This window comes from Dermacentor variabilis, chromosome 2 (genome assembly GCF_050947875.1).
Source record: "Dermacentor variabilis isolate Ectoservices chromosome 2, ASM5094787v1, whole genome shotgun sequence".
Classification (NCBI taxonomy): domain Eukaryota; kingdom Metazoa; phylum Arthropoda; class Arachnida; order Ixodida; family Ixodidae; genus Dermacentor; species Dermacentor variabilis.
In genome coordinates this window covers 47,627,888-47,654,891 of record NC_134569.1, presented here as the reverse complement: position 1 = coordinate 47,654,891, position 27,004 = coordinate 47,627,888, and the positions used below count along the sequence as shown (strand labels likewise).

At 45.2% G+C, this 27,004-nt stretch overlaps 1 protein-coding gene across 1 annotated transcript; it reads right to left on the bottom strand.

Annotated features, from left to right (window-relative positions):
• Positions 1–1,025: 1,025 nt before the first annotated feature.
• Positions 1,026–26,540, bottom strand: Ctr9 (RNA polymerase-associated protein Ctr9). Its single transcript, XM_075680400.1, has 19 exons — positions 26,401–26,540; positions 26,187–26,285; positions 25,348–25,587; positions 24,238–24,327; positions 24,010–24,132; positions 20,893–21,288; positions 19,599–19,814; positions 18,245–18,367; positions 17,048–17,312; positions 16,437–16,525; positions 12,832–13,099; positions 12,254–12,402; positions 10,073–10,335; positions 9,610–9,681; positions 8,833–9,100; positions 6,064–6,212; positions 3,800–3,988; positions 2,124–2,273; positions 1,026–1,755 (listed from the first exon to the last, which is right to left on the bottom strand). Exons 1-19 carry the CDS (start codon positions 26,440–26,442, stop codon positions 1,149–1,151), a joined length of 3,798 nt encoding a protein of 1,265 aa, XP_075536515.1. The 5' UTR covers positions 26,443–26,540; the 3' UTR covers positions 1,026–1,148.
• Between the last annotated feature and the right edge of the window lie 464 nt (positions 26,541–27,004).

Genomic DNA, 27,004 nt, shown 5'->3' with positions numbered 1-27,004 from the left:
GTCATACAGGCTCCAGAGCGTGAGCCACAGCCAATGCAGCACATCCTAACGTACGTCGATGTGCTCAGGCAACCCGCGGTGCACAGTAGTGCAGCAATTGAGACGACCATTCCCTACCCGCCGACAGCACACAGCGCACCTCGTCTGCTGGGACCAATGGCTGCCTATCTGCCTCCAGCACACAGTGCACCTTGTTTTGTGAGGCAAAGGCCCCGGAAAAGTGACGTCTGGCGTGACCACTAGCACAGGACTCTGTGTTTTCACTGCGGAGAAGCGGGTTAAGGGGTTTTCCCTTAAGTGCACCATGCCCCCGAAATGGTGAACGACCAATAGAGATTGAAGAATACTTGCCAACACGTCAAAGCTCCGTTACTCCTCGCCAACATCAACCAGGGTCACCATTGCCCATGCGCCACCTATCGCCCAGCCCACACATATCTCCAAGATCGCCTGGGAGTCATTCACCTCGCCCACACTAGGAAACGACCTGTCGAGGTGAGGCCACTGATAACCACAGTTACAAAGATCTTCCAACACGGTTCCAGTGCAATGACGAAATAATTCCAGTAAACAGGTGCATTAACAAAAAGATTACGTCCCATTTGCGGTTGATAATAGTCGGATGGGAGCCGAGCCCAACCGGCTACTCGTGCCACGGTGATCGCTGCCTGTTGTCACTGAACTACACCACGGTACGGCGCACATAGTGCCCAATATGAAGGACGATGGTCACGCTACTTGAATGTGACCAAGTTGCCACAGCAATATAATCAGATCGTGATTTCAACATGTAAAACTACAGAATTTAATTTCTTTGACATGTTGTTTTAAAAAAGAACATTTTCAAGCTGAGATATTCTCGTGTGCCAATGCAAAACATGGCCATGGACAACATAAAACATGGACCTCCATGTTTTGCTCTTGTGAAAATGTGTAACTTGAGAATAATGTAATGCTTTCCTGTAAACAAACAACTTCTTATGCGTTCCTGTGAGAAGAAAAATAATACACAAAAATATAGCAAATCCAACTGACAATATTTTATTATCACTGAGACTGCTGACGATGTGACAGACATGATTTCCAGTGGTGAAAATAAAATAAAACAGAAGCCAGATGCCAGCCGGTCTTTTCTTTTGCCAGACTGCTCACTCACTTTCTGAGCCGGACTGAGCAGGGGAGCCAGGTGGACTGCCCTGCTTTGACCCAGCAGGGCTTCCAGATTGTGAACGCGAACCAGACCGAGATCTGGAACCAGATTTCGAACGTGACCTGGAACGTGATCTTGACGGTGACCTTGAACCAGACTTTGACCTGGACCGCGATCTTGATCCAGACTTTGACCTGGAACGTGAACGTGATGGTGACTTGGATGCTGAGCGAGCTGGGGACCCCGATTTTGACCTGGATCCTGATCTTGACCGGGAACCTGATTTTGATCTTGAGCCTGATCGAGACCTTGAACCAGAACGAGACCTAGATGCAGATTTGGACTGTGAGCGTGACCTCGAAGCTGACCTAGACCTTGACCGGGACTTGGACCTTGAACCTGATTTGGACCGTGAGCCCGATTTGGACCTGGAACGCGACTTTGAACGAGAACGAGACCGGGAGTTGGCCGGAGATCCAGACTTTGACCGTGAACGAGATCGAGAACGTGACTTCGATCTTGAAGCAGATCGTGACTTATTGGACCCAGACCGGGATCCAGATGCTGACCTGGACCTTGAACGCCTTGGACTGCTTGCAGGAGACCTGCAAGGATAGAAAAAAATGATGTACATAAACTTCAAACAGTTTTTGTACGCAATATTTTACGGTTACCTTAACCTGTCATTCATGCAATGTCCAGTTCACTATGCCTGTGGCCACAAAACAGTAACAATGCCCCAAACAAAGCAGCCGCATGTAGCACTGTGTATGTGTACTACATATCTTTTTCTATGTCTGCATCTGCTTCTTGCTATTGTTTACAACAGCACGGATGACCGGTAACTCAACTAAACAGTCGTGTGTGTGACGTTTTACTGTATGATTCTCGAGTATGCTGGTTGACACCAAAGCGATGCAGCTCTGGATATGTTCCTTACTTTTCCTTAAAAAAGCAAGCCAAGTTCTCTCACCCTTTGTTTGAAGGTTCCTCCTTCTCGTTCTCTGAATCCGACGAGACAATCTGGCGCTTCTTCCCTTTGCCAACATCAGAGTCTCCAGCCTCACTGCCAGATGAGATGCGTTTGCGCTTCTTGCTTTTGGAGCCACCATCCTCACTGTCACTGCACAGCAGAAGGAAGCACAGTCCAACCTATGCATACCTGATTGCACCATAACAAATGTTGATGACACTGATGCTGTTGATGACTGTGAGTGCACTCTATTATGCTTCAACTTATGATGAGAATCCAGGGCATCAAAAGACTGCAACATAGATAGACCTAAATATGCACACTTGTCCGACAAGTACGAGACAAACATTTCACACAACACAGATGATGGCTCAGTTGACACATTTTTAAGTATTATCAAGTGCAAACGAGTCAACAGCCACTTGACAAAAAACGAAGGAACAAAAGCAGTTGAAACTTAAACAAAATAGGATTAGGTAGTAGTACAGTTCAGACCACTTATAACTTGACCACATATAGTGCAGGACTGGATATAATGCAGTTTTCCCTGACTCCCATTTATCTTCCCATACAACTCAATATATGTGCATACTGCTTACAGTGAAGCCGCGCAAGACAAAATACCGGTTAAAATTCGGTTGCCGGAAAATCCCGTAGACAAGTGAGGCAGCGCAGCAGGCGCACTTCTCAGTGAGGTGCACCGGCTGAGTGGTGAGCGACAAGGGCAATGTGGCAGAGGATATGCAGAGCGAGCAAACAAACGAGGAACAGCAGACAACACCAACAAAAAAAAGCGGCAGCAACGTGCTCTTCAAGCAGGTACACAGGCATTGCTTAAGCGACGGAGAAGCCTTTCGCTCCAACAGCTTGTCTGCGGCGCACAATGCGCATCGACCATGTGCGCATTATAAATCTTTGCCTCTTCAGTTTGGACGGAAAGTAAATACAGTTGTTGACTGACATTTTCGGACACGGGCAGGGTCTCAAGAATGTCTGAATCATCGGGCAGGATGCAAATGCGTTTCACGTCCGCCTGCCGTAACATGCTGCTTCACGAAGTGCAGATATCGTGCATGCAATCTCGACTCCATGATGCTGTCAGTTCAAAGTGTGTTCATCAGTTCGGAACAATGTACACATGCGAGCTTTCACCATTCCAACCAGTGCGCATGCATAAATACTTTTGGTATGCATGTTTCCAGTAGTTGGCGGCTGATTACCCGTGAACCCCACTTCATGCATGCTACCGTCAGTTTGGCTTGTGCACACGATCCCATACCACCGCATATTCATCTATGGGTACGAACAGATATCAAGGGTAAGCTTCCCGCGACGGCATGCCCCCCCTCCCCTTCTGCTAGGCCTGACCGGTGCCGTCTCGTCAGGAGTTGGCAGCCAAAGTTGCGCTTTGGTGCAGAGTCAACAAAATGCTTCGCAGTGGCTGTACAGCACTTGGAAGGCAGAAAAACCACCTCGTTAACACTGAAGGCACATCCTTGTCGTACTCCCAGACACATGCGACTGCTTGGTCTACGTGTTTCGCACGTGCACAGCCTTTGAAAAATGTTGTTTTGGTTATAGCACAGTACTGTGTGTAGAGCAGAAATTTGAGGCTCCAGTTACTTAGTTATGAGCGGTCCATGCTGTATACGTGCAGCCCAGTAAAAGATCCTCACCTAGATTTGCCACCTTTATCAGAGTCCGAATCCTCACTGGAGGAAATGGTTTCCTTGGAGACGATGCGCAGTCGCTGCTTTGCTGACATGCCCGAATCCTTGACCACAGATGCGGAGGTCTTCTTGCTTGCCTTGCCTCCCTTGCGGCCACGGTTCTCCTTCTCCCCACCATCTCTGCGACTCATGCGCCTGCGTGGATGAACGCTTGCACAGTTACCATCAACTAGGATCACTGCGACAAACTAAATGTTGGTGCTTGTGAAGCTTCACACCACCACCACTCTTTCCATTCCCCTTGACCTGTCATGTACATCATTGTTCCTGTTAAACAGCTGGCCTGTTCACGCTAATTTCACACAGAGCTAACATTTTGCAGTACATTTAGTTTATTACCACATTTGTGGGGACTACTTGCCTGTTTTGTCTGCAATAAATTTGAAGTGCACATCATGTGGGTAATGGCACTAAACAGAATTTTGATTTCACTGCAGCATAGTGGTGCCATACAAAGTAGAACCTCGTTCATGCGTTTTGGAAACAACTGTGAAAAAAACGTACTAACCGGAAAAATGTATGATCCGAACTAACTAAAAAAATTGACAAACTCAACTATCGTTTACATCTACGTAATGTGAAGACTCGCGCGAATCACTGCGGCGGCACGAGACCGGATGCCAATGCGCGTCGAGCTGGTGGTGCTCTGGTGGCTCGAGATGCGGTTTGTTGTTTTCCTATTATGTGTTGTTTTAAGAGGGTAACGGGAAGCCAAAACGAAATCGAGCTCGTGGGCGACGCCAGATGCTACCCAAGTGAAATGTAATGCCCACATCATGCCACCTGCAGCAGGGAATGGCGGTGTGCTTCGATTATCGCCTGCTAAAAGCCTGCAGTACGCTACGAATGGCACTACGCACCATGCGCTATAAAACAGATAGGCGAAGATGCTTATCACAATAGGTTTAGAAATGATAGAGGTGAATGCCGTGTGCAATGACCTCAGAGAAGATTTGCTGGTACCGAAATGAGAAACTGAGTGCGCACCAGCATTTTCACGCGAGACGGGTGGGCGAGCATTGCAGTGAAGCAACCACGACAGGCAGCTATATACTGTTCTCAATCGAGCGCTCTTCGCGCATTTCCTTGTTTACATAGGGATCTAGTGCCCAGAAAACGTATCATACGATCGCAGTTTGGTGACGTACTGAACATTGGTGCCGAAAAATAGTGTTTTCCGTGAATGTATGAACCGGTAAAAATTGAGCTTAGCTTTATTGGGCAATTTTTATGTTTTCAATTGCGAACATTGGCGCTGAGAAAACGTACGTAATGGGAACGTATCAACAAGGCTCTACTGTATTGCCACTATGGTAAAACATGGCAAAAAATACGGAGAAACATGACCTTTGTTGTAGTGGTGACTGTCAAGTCACCATTCTGTTGCAACAAAACAAACATTTCTTTGGTGGCTTCATCACATTTTGGATTTATTGTGGGTGAAATAGGCAAGTAAAACCTACAAACTTGCCATTAAACTAAATCCACGGTGAAGCAGTACCTCTATTGCAAATTGCAGCTAAAACGGCCGTATGTACAGGGTGCTCCTATTAACAACCATTTCGTACTTCTTAGCAAGGACCTTTCCTACAGTACACCAGCAGCCATTTTACCTCATGCTATGCAAGCATTTATGCATAAAATCTGTGGCTTGAGGGTGATCCTTTCTCCCAAGATTGGAATAAACCCATCTGCTAGGAAATTCTAATTTTAGAGAGCCCACCAGGTACTAAAATATTCATAACTACTACGGCTGGCTGAGTTGAAAAGCTCCCATACCCAATTATACTGTAGAGCATCAAAAAATGAGGAAGAAGTGAGTGTAATAACAATATTTTGGAGTCTCAACATTTGAATGCAAAAGGGACAGGTGCCAAGAAAAACAGCTAATTTCAATTCAAAAGTTTTGCAATTGGTAATGTGGATAGCTATAAACAGTAGCACAGTAGGGTGCTGTTTTTAAAGAGTAGCATCTCCAAACATTTTTAACCTTCTTGAATGGCAGTTTCACATTTGTGATATATGCAGATAACTGTGCATATGGCTACAGACCATTAGTGCTAAGTGGTAACAGTAGCTGCACTGTTAAGTACCCTGACTGTTTACGTTAGAATATGGCTTCAATTGGTACAACCAGATTCCTGTTATTTGTTTATTCAAACTACGGTCTGGCAAATACTTTTAGGGGAAATAGGCATGAAGATACTCACTCCTTCTTCTTCTTTTTGCGAGCAGGCTTGTCTTCCCCGTCAGAGCCAGCAGGATGCTTCTTGCGCTTCTTCTTCTCCTTGACCTCGCCATTTTCAACCTCACCTCCTTCATCACTGCTGTCACTGACATAGTCCTGTGTTTTACGTCCCTGCAAGATGGCCCCACCAGAACACGGTCACCATTCGCGAAAGCATAACATGTCAGCCAACAAGTTAGTCAACCTTAAAACGCACGTGCGTCATTCTGGTCAAAGTAGACTATGTTGCTAGATGCCGCTGTCAGCATCACTCATCGCACCACAATAGAAAAACAAGAAGCCTTTGCACACTGTCATACAATAGACAACCTGCTGCTTGAAAAATAAAGTTTGACAAAGGCCATCTGGCTGGGAGGAGAAACTGGAGGGACAAATGCACCAATAAGAACCTAATGCCTCAGCTCGGGTAATGTCCTTCAATTACTGCCGAGTACATACCACAGATATGTTATATCCTCTCACAGCATGTTGCCTCAATTACTTTTAGGAGCACTCTGCACTTTTTCAACATTTACGAGGTTTGTGGACAAACACAAATGCCTTCTTTCTTTCTCTCTCTCTCTTGCAAGCACATAGCCTTCTGCGATTTGTCTTGTGACCTGAACTTTGCATTTGCCAGACAATGCAAATTTTTTATGCTCAGTTGCATCAACCTGTTTGAAGCTGCCACCTTCATTCACAGGAAGCTTATCGCATGAAATGACCACATTTCACCACTTCACTGCTTCCATCAAGCTTACAGGTTGGATTCCTAGCCATGGTGGCCACATTCCGATGGTAGAAGAATGCAAAACATTCTTGCACTTAGGCAAATTTATGTTTGCAAAAGAGGTTAAAAACAGAGTTGGTCAAAATTGACTAAGATGCATCCACCCACTGTACGGCCCTTCACAGCCCACAGCTTTTGACTATTCAATTTTTTTTTAATGTTCAAATATAGTCGACGACGGATAATTCTTAGTCCACAGGGAACGCAAATAAGTCTGAACTATCGAATGTGCGAAAAAGCAAATGTATCCAAAAAAATTATTATTTTATTTACGGTTTAAGAGCCCTGTGCAAGGGAGAAGCGGTTGGTTCACTATTGCACGCACTTCCGCTTACGTGCAAACAAGTCCACCTGTATTTCTGCCAGTTTTGTGCTGTCTCTGTACACCGGTGCAAAGACTACAAAGGCTCGAGTCAGATCCACATGTGAACGCTGTCCGAAATATCGGTCATCCTTACACATTAAAGGGCCGGGCACCTCATCAGGTCTAACCATTTTGAGCTGACAAGCGCAGATCATGCACAATAATGATAGTGTCTGCAAAGTATTATATCACTACGCGCAGCGGGAAGATCTGAAATTTCAAACTGAAGACCATTTTCCTTTCTCCTCGCAGCCGCTCCGCTCCAAGCCGGATGATGATGTATACATGCTAGTGCACCCAGGTAGACGTGTTTGTGCAGTGACATCGCTCGTGGTGACACGTGACTTCGATAATTATTCAAGGCAAAGTCCGTTATTTGTGTAATATGTTGCTTGAATAGACGGATTGACGTCGTGCAGTCATGCAGTCGCACACGCAGACACTGAAACTATGTCATTTTCTACCGTGTTCCAGCACGAGATGATGCTCTGTGATCCGCTTGTGTCTGCCTCAGTATTCATGTAGCACTGACTTATACCACTAGTCAGGTGTCCTCGTTCACAGTGCGCAAAGTCGTGCGCTGCACAAAACAAGACAATCACAACCGCTTGTGCGTGACAGCGTCGGCAGAAGTGCACCGTGCTACAATAAAGCGAGGAGAAAAAAAAATGAAGGCGGGGCTCGTGGCTTATGCATCATGAGATCCTCAAGGTCTGATTTGGGAGAATGCAGGGAAGGAATTTCGCTTGCAAAGGCTAGACTGGCAAGTGGCGAGAGTGTCTGGCTTGGCAGTGGAACTCGCCTCCTGAAATCATGGGTTCACGGCACTGAAATATTTCGATCTCGGCTATTAATGAACCGATTTGAAAACTTTTTACAACAGAACACTCCCTAGAGGACACGTAACAACTTCCAGCCTATAGCCAAAATTTGCTATGGGGCCTGGTGAGGGGCGCTTTAAGACTAGCGTGCCACGAAGCTGTCGGAATTACCGAGCATGTCCAGAATGTCAGTGTATGATCTATCGGTCGGCAACTGTGTTAAAACATTTTGAATAACAAATCAAATGTAGCTCTATTCGATTCAGTCAATTCATAAGTACCAATATTTTTCAAATATGTAAAATCGGCAAATACGTGTCATCAAGCATAAATTCAGAGCAAAAGTGCAACCAATTTAATCCTAACAGCCACAGTAGACATAAAACAAGACTTACGGTATGTAGTGGAGCATGATATATCTACATTGCTCAGAGATTTAGGCTTTCGTGGCTAAACTGCCATTATGCACACACCAAAGAGTCTCGAGTAAATGAATTAACTTATTTGCTCCTAATGCTCCATTTGTGTTTTTATGAAACAGCACTTCATAATGTGCCCAGTAATGGCAGAAACTTGCTAACATGAATATGCTAGTATGTGAAGGTAGTTTTAGTATGCAAAAACAGCTGCACACAATTCCAAAACTATTCGAAAAGTATTGTGCATTCAATCTTGAAAATTGCTTTTCACGCACCCTTATATAATGGCACAACCTACTAACACACCCCATCAGTTATTGCCTACATGGCAATGCTGATATCTAAGGAATGGACATACCTTCGATTTCTTGGATGGCTTGTCGTCACCTGTGTCGACAAACTGCATCTTGCTCTTGCTCTTCTCGACAAACTCCTGCCGCTTCATGATCATGGCCCTCTCCTGCTCTAGCTTCTGTTCCTCGAGAAGCCTCTGCTCCTCAGAAATCTTGCGCCGGAGGGCCTCGCGTTCCTCTTCCTGCTTGCGGCGGATCTCCCTCTCTTCCTCATCCATGCGACGAGCTCGCGCCACATGGTACTGTGCCTGACTCAGCAAGTCCTGGCACTGCCTGCATGCACAAAGAAAGCGTGTAGTGGACACAATGACACAATGCCTAAATTAAACTTCCCTACACATATTCCATGGAGAAAGACCTAGACCAAAGAGCCAAAATATTAAAATAGAGCAAACTCATTCATGCGATCTGATCAAACAATCTGATGTCTGATCATACGTAAGCTGGACCTATGTCAGATTTGAAATACCCATTGCACATACGCATCTGGCTCCTAGTGAAACATCCTCACTAAGGAAACACTTAGAGCATTTCAGACCAACACGACAGAAAATCTGTCACCACAATACGCAGCCCACACGGGTCTCGGCACATGTGAAAAAGGCACCATACAGTCATGTGTCCCTGTAGCAGACTGTGCAGCATCCTTAGATCCCTATTTTTCCCTGCTGCATTACGCTTGTGGCTGTGTTATGTTTGTGAAAATATGGTACATGTAAGTAAGGACTTCTTGACGGTTAGCGGCACCCACACTTATACCAGTAACTGACAAGTGTTCTCACCTGGACTCGGCAGCAGCCTGGGCAAGGTCATATTTCATTCGATCCCCATGGACACTGAGGTACTGAAAGTACCTAGGCAAAGGCAGATACAGCAAGAGCTCCAGTTAGAACATTCCAGCATAATCATTGAAGATAATCATCAAGTCAGCAATAGTTCTCTGGTTACCCTGTTGGCTTCCTCATGCTGTCTCATTCATGTGGACAGGATGCGGCTTGACGCACGCACTTCACATCTCTGTCCTACTATTATGTGCACGACACCATCATCCATGCCAATCAATCATGTGCCTCCCTTTCACATGCACTTCCCTCTCTATTCTTTACTTTCGTTTTTATCACTGTTCTTACCCCCGCCATGTTAGACTGCAGTCAGCCAACCATAAAAAATCTTGGAAGCAGCTGAAGAAGGCTATCACTTTATTACGTGCCTGGGAATACCAGCTGCATTCACAACTGCACATACCTGTGCGCCAGGCCGAGTTCGTGGACGGCTGAAAGCACAATGGCCAGGGAGGACTTATCATCGCGCAAGCACTGAGCAGCCAGCTTCTGCAGCACCAGGGCAATGTTGTAGAGCAGCAGGGTGTCCTGGGGTGCCACACGTCGTGCCCTGAGTAGGACACGCTTGCACTCGCGTAGTCGGTTGCAGCGAAACAATGCTCGAGCCAGGTACACCAGGATGTCTACGTGGTGGTGGCGGTAGAACTTACGCAGGCAGTTCTCGTACTGTAAGCAAGGGCAAAGCACAGACAAAAAAAAAGAGTCTGGTTTCTCTTTTGCGTGAGGAGTCTAGTTAAAGCTGCAAAGGTTGATCATTTGCAATTACAATTGATTGAAGGTCACTTACAAAATTGTCGACACAATATAAGTAGTCAAACTTCAGTATAAACTACAGTTGAACCTCGCAATAACGAAATCGTTGGGGAAGGTGAAAAAATTTGCTTTCGCGAAAATTTAGTTGTTGCGAAATGAACCAGCACAGATAGGTAATGCGTTGCAGAATGAAACTTTAGTCAAAATTCTGTTAGCCTACTCTGGCAATTTTGCGGCGATACAGAACCACATTGCCGACTGTACAGTGTGTGCCGCATGCGTCAATCAGCAGTTGCAGCACTGCCGTGAAGCAGTATTCTCGGTCAATTGCTTTCAGAGGTACGATCACTTTTGCGAGATTTTGCATAACTCGGCACCGGATGCAGAGCAACAGCGTATGCGCATGCAGCAGCATTTCTCCAGCACACGCTGTCGCCCATAGGCACTGACATGACCGGTGCTAAGCACAAAAGTGATCGTATCTCATATAAACAAAGGCAGTCGATCGAGATTACAGCCCCTTCGTGCAAATCTACGTCTGGCGCCAAATACACACAGGACACCTGTCGGGTGGCACCAAAACCAGCGTTCTTGAAGCAAGGAATGCGTATTCCCAGACGATCGTTCAATCACGGCCCGATGCGTAGCACTCCATGCTGCGACCGCCATCTCAATTGCCATAAACAATTCCACGTCAGTTCTAATTCCACATGGAAGTGGAATTCCATGTTTTTGCAGCATTTTTCTTGCCAAGGCGCACATTATGCACTGCACTAGGTGTGCACAAACCCTCGTCACAGGTCAGTAGCAAAATGCTGCTGCTTCAAACGGGTGATCAACAAACAAGATGGTGGCCATGACATGTTTCCAGCGCTTGGTTATGTTTGTAAACAAACGTGGCGGCTTCCATGCAAGTGTAATGTGGTAGTATTTTACGCAATTTTAGTGCAAAGCAATCACATTTGAGCACATTTTGGAGCCTGCTAGACTTGCGCCAGCAAGTCTAGCAGGCTCCAAATTTTCTGGTTATGTTCCGGCAAATTTCGCTGAGGCGGGATTGTAGCACAGCGACATTTCGTTTTCAAGAGGAACAAAATGCATTGAATCCTGTGGGCATTCGCCGGGAATACGAAAATATTTCATTGTCGCAAGAATTTCGTATTCGCGGGATTTCGTGATCACAGGTTTCAATTATATTAGAGATAACAAAATAAACATAAACATTTTTCTGGCTGATATCAGCCTGTAACAAATATACTATAAACTTAGTATAATGAAGATTGGGTATAACGAAGATATTATCATGTCGGATGCGACTTCAATGTAACGAGGTTCGACTGCATCTTTTTATTTAGATGGATTAAAGAAAGCTGGCAAACTGAGGTGGTGCCGTCTGCTGCAAACTACACAAAGAGTAAGTTCTAGCAACAAAATTTCAACATGGTGCTCACAGATACCCAGCCGGCTAACAAACAGCCTCCCTAAAGGAAAAGCTCTTTGCAGTTCAAGCATAGAACTTTACAGAAGGAGACAGTTCCAGTAACTTACAAGAAAACAATAAATTGAAGAGAGATCTGACAGCAAAACATTCACAAAGAAAGTCATATCAGCATAGGACATAGTCAAAGCTTGCGCAATAAGACGAAGTATGTACTAATACTAATAGCCCCTCATGATGGCATGCATTAATAATCTACTTGCTGTACAAGAGTTTTCACCCTTATTTCCTGTATGACAGGTGCTTAGTAATCACAAAGTGCAGTAACCTAGGCTGGGAATTCATAAAATGAAAGGCAAATGGAAAATTGTCAATGTAAGCGCTTGTGCATACCATCTGGATTGCAGCAACGTACTGCTTCTGTTCAACATAAATGTGTGCGATGTTGAGCCACACATCACAAAAGTCCGCAGTGGCCTCGCGCACTTGTGCAAAAATGTCACGTGACTCCGAGATGTAGCCTTTGTGGGCGAGTACAGCACCTGTCAAAGAACAAGAAGAAAGTACCATAAAGAAAAAACTTGGCAGTAACTATCGATGGATGATCAAGTGATAGCTTCCTGTTAGACCTGCTGAGATATGCCATTGGGGACACTTACTGGCTATTTCGAAAAGGCGCGTAAGGGCTGTGGCATTGTTCAGATCAGCAGACATTAAACACAACATTAAAACCCTTGCGACAACATCCATTGTGTGTGGGTATCAGGACCTACCCACTAAGTCACCACCTTTGATGACACTGTCTCTGGGATCAGCCCTGTCTACTAGGCACAAACAACTGTCCACACAAAGCAAGAGGAAGAGCCAAAAAAGGCTTTGCTTTAAAGAGACCACTTGAGCATGGGCGAAGTGTTTGTCCACATCCACAAAAACTTGCCACCATTAGCCAGGAGGAGGGCGGGCACACTCACCCACGCCGTTGGCGGCCCAGATGTTGCGCGGGTCAAGTCGCAGCACCTGCTTGTACATGGCAAGTGCCCGGTCCTGGTGCCGGCGCTCTTTGTCCCGGTCACGAATAGGCTGGTGCAGTGTCTGCAGCCACACATTGCCCAGTGCTACAAGGGAGTAGGCATCCCCTTGCGCACCCTTGAGAATACGCTCAAACTTCTTCTGACCAGGACCCCACTCCTGCTTGGCCAGGTGGAGGTTCCCAATCAGGGACCATGAGTCAGGGTGCTCCTGCATAGGACATCGAATACAGTCAAGCCTCGTTAATATGTACCCGCTTAATGTGTAATTGCGGTTTAAACGTAGTCACGAACATTCCCCCCCCCCCCCTAGCCTCCATTTACCACTTAAGCTGTAGTCGCTCAGTGCCCACCAAACGGTTAGCGCGTACTATTTTCTTTCTTCTTCTACATGCACAGGCACAAAATTGGCAAAGTCTCATGAGTGCAGACGTTCGATTCTCGAGTTGCAACAACCAAACGACAGCTGCCAGCGATAGTGAAGTTTAAAAATGGCCACCATGACGTAGATTCTGCGCATACAGCTAAGCATGGCCTTCAAGATTCACTTCCGGTAACGCGAAAAAGCTGCTGGTAGAAGTGTGAACTCGCTGTCGCCGTTGAACTCAATCCAATCCAACTCAAGTAGTAACCGTGCAGAAGCACATGTTTTTAAAATGCATAGGCATTTCTATGCCTACCCAAAGAGAAAAATGTCCATCCGTCCCGTAAGACGACCGCTTTCAAGATAAAACCCACAGCAGCGAGCGACTGTACCTTCACGCTGCCTGTCGCTTCAACGCAAACGAGGCGGCGAGAACACAGAGCTCACGAAGCTCTCGGCACAAGCACTGCCCCAGCCCTGCCCCTTTCAGAGATCGCTTTCAAGATGTGGGCCTGCGCCTCTCTCCTCAGCATTCAGCGGCAAAAACGCAACGCGTGGAGCTATTAGCAGTCGGCATCGCATATTGTTTTCAAGATACAGTCCACGCAGCCATGCCGTATACGCAGGCACCGATGGTGTACGTTTGATCGCGGTTCATAATAGTGCAATGCGGATGGATAAGGTGCTAATGAGCGATAATGGCTTATAATGATTGGAACATCATCAGTGCACCGGGCGCCGCGACCTGCCGTACTTTGCTTGCATTATCAATGCACCTTGCGCCACTGTGCGCACCAGTTTGTGTTGCCACAGTGCTGTCGTTTGTTTGTACTGGCCAGATCAAGTTTCATAACATTGATAATGACACGGGCTGCGTGGAAATGAGCAAATGGCGCAATGCCTACGCATACTTAGACAACTCCCTGAGAAGCTCCTGCGTAAATTTGTTTTCTTTATTCCGCCAGTGTGTTTGCAGTCGTGGTTTTGTCATGGTGTTCAACGGTCTTTGCTGCGGTGTGTCGTGTTTCTGTTATCGAGAAGTTGACGTTGTTACATCCGCAGAGTTCTCGGATAGCGTCATTGTTTCCACCGTCGCACCTCGCCTATCTTCAAACGAAAGTGATGACGACAACGATGATGTAGAAGTCGACGACGGCCCTTCATTATCTGACACAGCACATGCTTTGAGTGTCATGCGAGTTTTCACACAGAAGCATGGCCTCATGGACAAACTCGCTCGCGGCCTTACCAAGTTCGAAGATGTCATGGCAAGGCCGCCATGGATGGTGGCAAGTGGAGATTGCCGATTTTTTGCTGCCTAACCACAAATAAAGCCTGTCTGAGTGCGTGCATTTAAAGGGACACTAAAGGCAAATACTAAGCTGACATGGACTGTTTAAATACCTTTCCAGAAGCCTTGCAATGCTTGTTTCGTGCCAACAAAAGACTTAGTTTATGAGAAAATTGTACCTGAAGGGTCTGAATACCTTTTCCGAAATTTAAATCTCCTGCCACACAACCCCGGGAGTGGTGACGTTGCATACGCCATCACAGCCCTTTGCTGCCATCGGTGAGTAAAACGGCGCCCGACAGATGGCAGCACCGAGCCAAGAGAGAGCTGCGGATTCGCCGCTGCAGCTGCTTTTTGGTCAAGTAGCGTAGACTGTTCAGGCATCCCGTGACATGACATGGAAGTTGAATTCCCTGCTACTTGCAGTTTGTGCAAGTTTTGCAAGCCAACAAAACCACTGCAGCACTATGCGATCAGGAATGTACTGAAACGCAAAAGCGCGGGCGGCGCAGAGTCAAGTGAGAACGAGACCCTTCGACCGCCCGCGCCATTCTCAACAGTAATTTCAATTAGTTCTTTTTTCTAAACGTGAAATGGAACTGGACAAGTAGCATTTTATTTGATATTATAATACAATACGAGGATGTTTTTTGCAATGAATAGCTGAGTACTAGTGCAACGAATAGCTGAGTGCAGAATTTAACTGAGGAGTGCTTTCGTCATCGGGCAAGTGCTTGAATGTCCCGAGGGAGTCTCTTTAATCATGTCCGGCATTTACCTCAATTTCTCTGTTAGTATTAAGGCTCTGTTCGCGATAACATTGAAGCCTTAGAGATCCTCGAGCACTAATCTATCAGTTTAGCTTTAGTTTGTATTTGCTTTTAGTGTCCCTTTAAGTGCATCGTGACAAAGTTCTTTTCCGGCCGGTAAGCAGCTTCTAAACTGGCACTGGCGGTTAATTCGTACATCGTTTAGTGCGTACCTAAACGACGTTCCCGGCCGACTACGTATTAATGAGGTTTGACTGAATATGATCAGCAAGGGGAAACCTGTTAACTGGTTAAGTGCACCAGGTAAAAAAAAAAGGTGCGATTAACTTCCTGAAACTCCATAATGGGTAAGAAGGATGCCATAGGGAAGGGCTCCAGATTAATTTTAACTGTGCAGGGTTCCTTACAATGAGCCTAAATCCAAGTACAAAAATTTGGAGGACACTTAAGCTTCGCCTTTAAGAGTGGAACGCGATAGCATTCAAAGACCCTCGACTGCTTTTCACATTTCCCGGCAACTGCAGCTTATGTAACCGTAACTTTAACCAGGAAACACTGGCGGTGAATGCTATGGACGAAGGCAAACTTTCTGGTAGAAATGCGGCCACTTGCGTGGGTCGATCTCCTGTTATTGTTTCGCACTTCTAATATTTCAGTCTGAGAAGAGATAACAAAAAATATGTGTTGTCGGTGGTTTCGTTTTCTTTTTTTACATTTGTTTGTGGGCTGTCATTCTCAAAATTCTGAGGAATAACTTTGTAAAGAATGAAAGACCAAGTATGAGCAACTTTTGTGGTAGAAGAGTGGTTGAGTATGCGTGGTTCGGAATTTGGTTTGAAATTCTTTTTGCCGAAGCGATGTCCAACACAGGACGCCGATGCCGGATCGATCTTCTGCAACACGGTGCCCTTAACGCTGTCGCGTTAAAATGCTTTTGCATTTCGCACCCATCGAAATGCTGCCATCACAACCGGGAATCGAACTTATGACCTTTGGTTAGCTGAACATCATAGCTGCCTATGATGGTGACAAACATGGGGGGAAAAAATGTACAAGCTAAAATTGTATTTTAGGCAGTTGGTGTACTAAGATTTTGCAACATCTGGGAGTTCTAACTTCTCACCTGGTTCACTTGAAGAGCTTCCTTGAACCAATCAGAAGCTTCATAGATTTGTCCTCGGTCTCTCGCCATGCAGCCGAGGCGAAGATAACCTGAGCAGAAAACAGTACACATAATGTCTTGTAAATAGTCGCATTAGCATATTACCACTTGTAAGAAAGCGTTAACCTATTTATTCTTGAAAACATGCATAACAATGCAACAAATGCTGCAGTAAATATGAAGTAAATCTTAGTAAAAAGGTGATGAAGGTATTATCAGCCAGTATTTTGCTATAACAAACAACCTACCACAAGCAGGAGTTTGACACAGCAGAGCAAGTCAACCATAAATTCACCAAGTTATTCACTACAGTTATGCAATTGAGACAAATATGACCATACCTTTAGTGAAAAATCTTACTGAAAGTGATCTACAGGTAATTTCAGTGCTAGAAGCAAAGATTACCTTCAAACATGTCTTAAATAAAGTGGTTAGGGTAGGGTAGGTTAGGTTAGATAGATTCCTTCATCTGCTGGCATTGACGATTTGATCTAAGACAGATATGCACTGCCCAGCTGTAGATAGTATACAAGAAACAATCAAGAAAGTCTGCAAAAGGCACCTCCACTCACAGTCAACATAGTTAGGATGCTCCCGAAGAATGTTCTTGTACGCCTGCTCAGCCCTGTCAAAGAGACTGAGGGCTTCATACAGTCGAGCTAGGTTGTATGTAGTGGTCACCGAGATGGAGCTGTAATAGTGCTCGTCGTTGTTGGCCTCCGTGCGACTGCGCTCCAGGGAAGCCTCATAAAAACGTCGTGCTTCCTTCAGGTTACCCATCCGAAAGTGCAGTGCACCCACATTGTTTAGAATCTCTGGAGGCACATCTGCTTTCACCTGCATTTTGAAGGAAGCACACCAGTGCCACGGCAATACACTTCAAATGAGCAGCAGAACACGTCAAGAGTGCGGCAGCAACACAACACTGTCTGACCCTTTGGATCAGCACACATACATGAACAAAACTAAATGAAGCCGCACACTACAAGTGCTACAACTATTACATTGCTGTCTATCTTGTGTTAACACTGTTAGACTGCAGTTCCCCCCTAGAATATTTTAGTCTTCTTTCTCATGCTAAGTGTCTATGCAGTAGCATTATAGCATTTGCAAGAAATTGAATGGAACTGTGGCCAACAAGTCTTTTGGACAGTGCCATTACTTATGGCTAAGCTTGGTTGCACTAATTTTTCCTACCTTTTCCACATTTATTATCAATGCTGTTGAGCCTCTGCTTCCCACTGTCAAATCAGCTTATTTCTCTGTGCTTCTAGCTCAAACCCTCCTATCTTCAGCAGCAGCAGTACAAGCCAAATGCCTTTGCTTGGAGAAGTATGCATGACATTACGGTGCTAATAATGGCATCTGCAAGCAGCAACCTTAAGCACTGAACACCTGCCCTACAGGAAGTGTGCAAGTACACATTTTACAGCCAAATCTGCAATAGGTGAAACCACAACACTGATTAGCTGAAATTTATTCAAAGGTGCAAATTTTGTATTAACGAGTGCGCTTCTCTAGAGAAGTACACTGTTTATTAGATATTTCACACACTTCCGGTTGTTGTGAAGCAGGAACTGCTTCATGAGCTAGAGCTAGAACCAGAACAAGTATTAAACAAACCATATTAGTAACTTGATCTGTTACGGAGGTTTGTTAGCACAAGAAATGTTAATTTACATCCTGAAGTCACGGCTAAATTATGTCAAATTAACTTTATAAAGAAGGGCTTTGTGCTTTGGACAAGAGAAGAAAGGAGAGCGCCTCACCTTATCCTGGAGCAGGCGGGTTGCTGTTCCATATGCTGACAGCGCCCCCTGGACATCACTCTGCTCCAAGATCTGAGCCAATTCTATCCAGGCCTCCACATCCTCGGGAAACTGATCTGTCACCTGAATGCCACAAGATGCGCCACACGCAAATGCACTGCTTAAAATAAGGTTTTTCAAACATGCTGGCTTCCACAAAGAAAGAAAACAAGCTTTCAATAAGTTAAGAATACCTGGTAGCAAAGCTGATAATTGGGTAGGTTGGTCATCCTTTGTGTTTCCCTATGCTATAGTAATAGGCTGTTTATTAATATAAATAGATAGATAAATAAAGGAAAAGGAAGAGAAGGAAGTTACTACTGACTACAGTAACTGTCTAGTGCAGTCAGCTGACGCCTGAACAGCGGTCAGAAGTGGAAAGGGAGGGGGAAGGTGAGTAAAAAGACCAGGGAGAGAGGATAGCAGAAAGGACAGAGTAAAGGAGAACTATCTACATATTTATAACAGAGTGACTTCATCTCGACAATTAGTATTCTGCCCTTCAAACCAAGGCTTCACATGTTGAGGGTTGATGTACATGCTCTCTGAATAAACACCCAGATACAATAAACAAATTGAAGGTTGACAAACATGCAGGTATAATAACAGTGCCCACAAAGTGTGCAATGAAATTTAAGATACCCGAAGCTACAAATGCTTTTCTTTACATTATAAAGTGCCTGTAAGTCAATCAGTAGAAATGAAGGCCTCAGGACAACTGCTACTTCCAGCTTTTCTGTTCCTTAACTTTTTACACTATCCAATGCCTACTCATAGGCATACGCCATGCATGTTCACCACACCACCAACACGTGGGGGAAAGGGGTGCTCATGTAGCTCTGAGCTGCTCAAGCATAGATCTAGATCCTCATGAAACTAACAAAAAAAATTCTACCACTAGAGCTTCCTCGAACACAGGTTTGGTCCACCAGTCACACAGCACACTGGTAAAAAGAGAGTTCTAGTTGTGCTAGCTGTGTTACGATGGCAGAGGTGCGCAAATGTATGCCTGCGAACCGAGATTTTGGAGCCCTTTCTGTAAACGAACTATGTAACACTGAACCCAGCAACACCTAAGATGCTTTATAGAGAGACTCCAAGAAACAATACAGGGGCACTATTTGGCCGGCAGCTACAAAACATGAGGTTACACAATTGCTTAGTGTCTTTAAGACATCTGATTCACCACACAACCATTGACTTTTATATAATTAAAAGGTATGTATACTCAAGAAAACATTCACAGCAGCTGTACAGGCTAAAACTGCCAGACATCTCAACACTGCCACCAGACTGCACAGATCAAAGGACTTGCCTTTTTGAGGTGTGTCTTTGCCTGGTCTCGCTTAGACTGGCTTGACGAATTGGCATACAACGATCCAAGGATCTTCATAGTCTCATAGTTGCCTGGCTGTGCTTTGAGTACTTTTTCAAAGCACTGTGCTGCGTTGTCAACGTCCCCACGGAAGATGTACATTTGGCCAAGGCCAAAATGCGGCAGCACAAAGGACGATGGTGCAAACTGGGTAGCCTGTTAGCACAGAAAGACATTGCACAGTCAAATGGCACCGCTGTCATAAATACATTATGATCAGCAATAAAAGTGGCAAAGGCAGATTTATACTGATAGTAGGGCCTACGTGCTGACACTAGTTAATGACAGCATTACCATTACCACATTGAGGCAGTAACAGTAAGTACGTAGTATTTGCCCTAGCATTTACAAACGAACCTCAACTCAAAGCTCTTCTCTTAGTCCACAAAGCAACACATCTTCCCAGCCACTGTGGTCAGTACTATCCAGTAATGCTTCTTCAGGGACTCCTGCAACGAGGACAAGCTTGGCAGACATAACCCCATATTTCAGTCAAGTGCATGCCAAGAGTGCCTGGTTATGAATGTCGGCTTGCATATTCACTGATGACCCTACCCTACTGGAGTCCCTACTACTGGCCACCCTACTGGCCAAGCAGAAGTAGTGTTGTCTACTTTCTGGAGACAATGCAAAATGTCCAGGGGACAAAAATGAGCAAATTGGCAGTCAATATCCAATTTTCTAAATTCAAAGGGAAACAAATAGACCCTGGGTTAATCTAACTTCACTGCAACAAGTGTCATAGGCACTCAGTGAAAGTCAGTGATATGGAACAATAAATGTAGATAGCACTGAACAGGCATTGAATGAACAGCGTATCTGTAACATGTGAGAAAGTAGCCAACCGGTGTCAGCTCTGTCAACAATAATGGGTAGATGTGTTGTTTCTAACAAGTGAATTGCTGTAAACAGTTCTGAAGCCAGTAGAGAGAGAGAGTGACAAGTTTAATGACACGAAATGCTGAGACGTCGGCCTGAGGTATATTCCTCTAGCCAGCTAGTCGGCATTGGGGGAAAGGGAAGAGGGAAAGAAAGAGGGAAGAAAGAGGTGCATGATGGGTGACGATGACGATAGAAGAAAGATGTAGAACACATGGCAAGCAATTTGGCATGCTCAAAGTCTGCAATCCAGGCCCATAGTTTTTAAAAAGTTCAGTAATGCCTGGATGGCCTTGAAACTCGATTGAGCATCTGGCCAAGGGCCTAAAGCCAGTAACACAGTGAGCAGCAGTACCTGGTAGTAATACTGGAAAGCCTGGTCGTAGTCCTCTTGGACGTGAAAGGAGCGGGCCAGCTGGTAGCAGCTTTCGGCACGCATGGCCTCATTTTCGGTGTTGTGGAAGGCATGTAGTGCCAGGTGCTGCACTTTCCCATAGTCTTTCTTGAAGAAGAAGTGGTTTGCGAGTTGGTTCAGCACGACAGGGCAGGATGGGTCCACGGCGTAAGCGCGCGACAGCATCTGGACGCCTGCGCGAGTCGCCTCGGTACCCTTCTGGTTCAGCTGTAGCACAGCCAGCCCTGACAGGGCACCAACGCACTGTGGGTCGAGGACCAGCGCCCGTTCAAAGGCTGCACGAGCTTTCTCTTGCTTGCCCAGACGGTAAAGGCAGTGGCCCATGCCCAGCCGTACCTACATCGTAACAGACATTGTACATACACTGAGGAATCAAACCCTCAAAACATAAAGCCCACGTTTTGAACCTTTGCAGCCTCTGAGAAACTATGCAGACTTTCAATATACGAGAGGGGCACCTCATAGTTTTGCTCCCAAGGAATGTTCACTATAAACTGCAAAACAACGGGCTGCCACAAATCGCAGTCATCGACAAAGCCTGGAAGAATAGGGCACTAAAGCTATTGCAGGATTTTAGCGAAAATAAGCGTAATGATTATAGGTTCGTCCTTCTCATAAACAGGGAACTATACTGTTTTTTTCTTTTGTACCTTCCATGTGACCAAACAAAGTTTGCGAAACCTTGGCCTCTAAACAGCACAAATTTGTGGCCCTTCAGTACACATCCACAGTCAATTAAAACGATGAGCAAAATGAGAACAAGGTAAAAGTGGGAGCCAACAATTCAACAAGTGGACTTGTCTTTTTCAATGCAACATATCGTATTTACTGGATTGCAATGTTATCTTCTTCATGATTTTTGTTGCTTGAACTCAAACCTCGCGTTACATTTGAATAAAGGAAAAATTGACCCTTTTAAAAGAAATATCCCAAATTTTGCGGTTCTTAGTGTTATGTTAGCAACCTGTACGTTTTGATCCAGCCTATAAACAAGTTGATAGAAATAAAAACTAGGTTTTTGCTGGAATAAACACCATTTTTCTGTGCTTGCGACTGGTGTTACGGTTACGGTGCTGCAGCATCCTGTGGCCTTTCACGTTTTGATTGCGTTTATTGATGACATTATGTCAACATAGCACATTCGGTATGACGCCCACTTCGAGAGACAAGCAATTTTGATGGCCGAGAGGGTGGGAAACTTCAATTCGTGGATGGCAAAACCAACGGGAGGCCCTCTTTAAATCCGAGGCTGGTCGGAAGGGCTGTGTGGACCTCGTGGTGGCCTGCAGCATCCCCAAATAAAATGGTTTTGCGGCATCTTAAGTGGCATTTCTCAAGCAAGCTTGAAGATGGCATGATTCTCAGGCGATGTGAACAATAGGGAGTTTTAGAATAGGGGCCCCAATAGTTTGGGGCCCCAAAGAGCTTTGCGGGTGTTAGCGTTGGGACACGTAGGAGTGAAGAGTTTTAGAATAGGGTTTTACGTTTGCGGATAGCGTCTTGCGCTGACAGCGCCACTACGGCGTCAAAGAAAAGCTATTAGAAATAATTAAATAAAATATACCATTTTATGATAGGAATAATAATTTTGACTTGTGTGTATCTGCATTTAATTACAATTTAGAGGCTATTCTGTAAGCAACAAACAATTAGCTGCGCTTAGTTTTGAGCAAACAAAACTTTACTAGCCTTCACCAGCCAAGCTTAGCCGTGTTAGGCCTACGAGCCATAAAATCCACAATCGAATTCAAAATCAGCGGCGTCTAATGAGTCAATCTTCATAACACACGCTAGTTGACAGAAAGCGATAACCGCAGTCACTTCTAGCTTGCGAACTTCACGCGTTACCGCGAATCGAACCCAGTTTGGTGCTAGGTTAGAGCCGTCGCTTCGATGGGTGCCGCCACGTTCGCCGATGCAAAACTTTTGGGGCCGCTATTTGGGCTCCCGCTAAATCGGTGAAATAGCGTTCCCAACGCAAAACCCAAAGGCAGTTTGCGTCTTGCGCATGCGCAGTAGCTTCGACGCTATTTCTTTGGGGCCCCAAAACGTTTGGGGCCCCTATTCTAAAACTCTCTAATAGTGCTGCACAGTAGAAAACTGTGAGTACAACTGGGCCAACTTGAGTGCTTACAGTACCTGAAAACAAATACTATCAAACTCCAGGGCAGTGCATAACTGTGTATGTAAAGCTTCCATTTTAGAAGTAGAGCACAACACTGGCAAAGAACAGAATCAGCCGCATGTAGGCACAAGACATTCTCTCAAAGCATTGGTGGCCTGCAACATATTCAGCTTGTCGATGAATTGATGCACCTCGCTGGTTCACAACCTCTGTCACGCCATTACTAGATGATATTAAATAGAACAGGGTGATGCTATTTAGTATGCTTTCCATAATTGATATACAGCAATAATAGTAATCTTGATGTCGGCATATTGAAATTTTTCTGATCTCAGGTAAAAGACGACATGTAGTACAGTGCAGTTGCAGGGCTGAAGTTGGTACGAGACCAGTCAGGTCACTGACTAAGCAGGAACTAAATATGAGGAAAGAGGGTTGAAAGTCATATCAGATGAGAAGACTATAGCTGAAATGAAAGGCTATAAAATTGCTATCAGCTGTCATAATCCGAAACAGCAAAAGAAAAGCTAGAAGTGCTAGTAATGGTGAATCACTGGTTCAGAAGCAATGTACTGACCCCACTCACTAGTGTCCCTCATAGTATCCCTGTCGAGAACACCTCACTGCCTTCACACCGTATTGCCCCAAATCTGGCACACTCCCTGTTCTGCCTCCTCCTGTAACCATCCACAATGCCTTGGTGTCCCATATCAGGGCTACACTGGAGCTATAATGTGCCTGACTTGGTGCATAAAAATGCTCTCTCTCTCTCTCTCTCTCTCTCTCTCTCTCTCTCTCTCTCTCTCTCTCTCTCAGCTCATTCATGCCATGTTATGCTGTGCACCTTTGAGCTCAGGCACAGGCAGCAGTCTCAGAGAAACAGCAACATGCACGCATGCAGAACTGCAGCAGCTATGTCTGATTGCACCTACCTCAGCTGGACAGTTTGGGTTGGTGCGAAGAGCTTTCTTGTAGAAGGCCAAGGCACCTCTGTAGTCCTTCTTGTTGAATGCAATGCAGGCTTTGCCCAGTAGTGAAGGAATGTTGTTGGGCGACTAGCAAGAAAACATTAGAAGAATATATAATGAGACTGCCGGTTTTCCGTTTATTAAACCAGAGGCAGCATATCATGAAAAGAGGTAAGACACAAGGTTGCTAACCTGATTAAGCACAAAGTTGAACTGAGCATCAGCCTGGTCCATTTTGTCACCTTCCAGGAGACAGAAGTAGGCTCTTCCGAGCAGATGATTCTAAAGAGAATGGGATGTGAGGAACACACAAATAAGAAGCACAAGTTGATAAGAAGTAAAACTTTGCTCTGTGAGTGTGACGTAAAATATTATTCAGAAAAACACTCAAGCAGTATTATAACAGGGATGCTGGGAATTCAGTGCTGTAAGCAGCAAATTAACATTTCATTTTCAAGAACACAAAAAAGTCTATATTTTTCCAAAACAGACTTCGAAAACATCAGGAAGAAAAAGAAAATTTCGGTAGTGAATGAATTTAGCTTGCACAATGAGAAATATTGAAGATTACAATTTTAGGGGTTTTTTTTTTTTTTTGCCAATTACAAGTACTAAAGTGATATGGAGCAGCTTCTGCCCTGACATGTGACTGAAGCTCTCTTCACACCTAGTTAGATTGCGATACCTGTTGTACTTGTTTACAGGAATAAGTAATGCAGGGCAAAAAGATAATAAGATGTGTTTTTTAGGGGGCAAGGCGCAATGATGCTGCTGTTGCTCTACCAAGACATGGTTACAGATCACATGTTTAATGTGATCAGCTATAGAGAACACGGTGATGTGCTACCGTCAACAAATATTACAGATTGAAAAATGTTTCATGGTGCTACTTGGACAAATACGTTATCTGTACTCAAGGTTCTTGCTCACATAACCTAGATCAGTAATCACAGACAAAATTGTATTACTACAGCAATCTATGGAAAGAGGGGGGGGGGGAGGACAGAGTCTGAAACGGGAGGTTACATCTAAGCAAAACTAAGGGAGAGCAAAGCTGGTACGTTGTTTCGCACCTGGCAGGTAAATTCATTGCAGCACAGAGCCAATTCTTGAAAGTATACGACTGTCACTAGCTCAATTTGTAGCTTGAAGCCGTGCACATGACGTCCCATTACCTTGGAAATCGCTGTTTGGAACCTGTAACTCATACCTTTAGAGTTATTTGGCGGTTCATGCAATGGCAACCTTAGAAGACTGGGGACAGCAGAAAAATGCCTTAGCCACCACTGCTACTTTGCTTACCTGAGTGTACATGATAATCTTGTCAGCAGTGGTGTAGAGCAGGGTGGCCTTGGTGAAGAGTTCATGCTTGCGGTCCTTGTTTTTCTCCTTACTGGCCTTCTGCACGTAATAAGCAGCCAGTGTATCCAGGCACGTCATCTGGTCCTGCTCAAAGTCCCGGTAATCAAGCCGGGCCTCTGTGCGGCCGGCCTCCAATAGCCGCACAAAGTCATCCACCTTGCCCTGCCGGTAGTACTCCAGCTGTGGGAGAGTGCAAGAGGTGCCAGAAGTTTATGTCAATGGCCAGAGGACGCTGCAACACCAGATTCCACAGTGTGAACACGTGATGCATGGCTGCTATGCGATGCGGTAGATGCGTAAAAGTAAATTAAAGCGTACGGTGTTGCACAAAAACTCGAGATTTTTCCTTGAACTGACAAAGTGCGAAACGACAGTAAGGTGGCGATTTGTTTTAAGCAAAGACGCATGTTAGCGGGCTGTGCAATTACTGTCAAGATCGTGATGTGGTGCAGCCGTGCAGAACACATTCCTGAGGTAAGTGAAGTGTATTACCGAACGCTCTACAGTGTGTAAACAGCGCTCAACCTCCACAGCTTCCGATACTTCTTTATTTAACGCTATAAATATTTGTTTTTATTCCTTCAGACGTTATTTCAGTTACAGATTCATCGACGAGATTCACAGCCGCATGAGAACCAGCAGTAAGGCAATGGGATTTTCCTTTTTTCTAAACTGCACATCGGGAAGCGGCGATCAAAACGCTTGCTCCGCATACATCCTTCGCGTGGCACGCTTGCGTGAGCCGTGGAACACGAAAACCGCTGATAGCTGGCACCTACCGCAAGGTTGACCCATAGATGCAATTGAGCCTGCTCTTGGCGAAGAATGCCGAGGACCTCTTCTCCTTCCGGTAGTTGATCGATATCAAGCTCGATCACCTGTAACACGTAAGTAGCGGTCAAGCTTACTACCATGACACGGAAATGGGCAGCGAGGTTGGTGCGGCCGAGCAGCCGGGACCGCAAGGAAAGCTACGGATGGAAACGAGCTCACCTCATCGGTGTCACGTAGGGGGATCTCTATGGAACCCGGCATCTCGAAAGCCCTTCAGTCAATTAAAGCAGAGAGTTAAGCAAGAAATCGGTGCATGTGACACTCAGCCGCCTGTTCGCCGTCCTTCCATCTTTACTTCTGCGTTGTTTTGGTTGGCGATAGCGATGGCACTACTGGGGCAGGCATAAGAGTTTTAGTTTCGATTTTGCCCCAGGTAAGTGGATAAGTGATGCAGTTGATCTAATTAACCAATTGCGGAATGCAAGAAACCGCCATCAAACATTTCATTTGCAGTGTATGCCTTTATCACTAACTATTAAAAAGCGCAAAATCATGTTCGTGGTCACATTTTACTGACGCAATTTGACTGGTACCGGCGCCAGTGCTCATCTTTATGGATTCATGACTCTTAAACAAAATTACACCCTTTGGGTCGTATCTCTTGCCACACAACAATAATCGTCGTCTGTAGCTACGCGCCTGGTACTACCATGTCATGAACGGCATATGATTTATCAGCATGACAGAGCATTCTCGACAGGAAAGTAGCGAGCGCAACGTTTTCAATAAAGGAAACGCAAGCAAGACAGATGACGATTATAGC

Excerpts from the sequence above, each read along its gene's own strand:
- Ctr9 (XM_075680400.1), bottom strand. The coding sequence starts at position 26,442 with ATGCCGGGTTCCATAGAGATCCCCCTACGTGACACCGATGAG. Across the intron at positions 25,588-26,186 it reads ATCTATGGGTCAACCTTGCG|CTGGAGTACTACCGGCAGGG; the intron begins GTAGGTGCCAGC and ends ACTCTCCCACAG. Across the intron at positions 10,336-12,253 it reads ACGTTGCTGCAATCCAGATG|TACGAGAACTGCCTGCGTAA; the intron begins GTATGCACAAGC and ends CCTTGCTTACAG.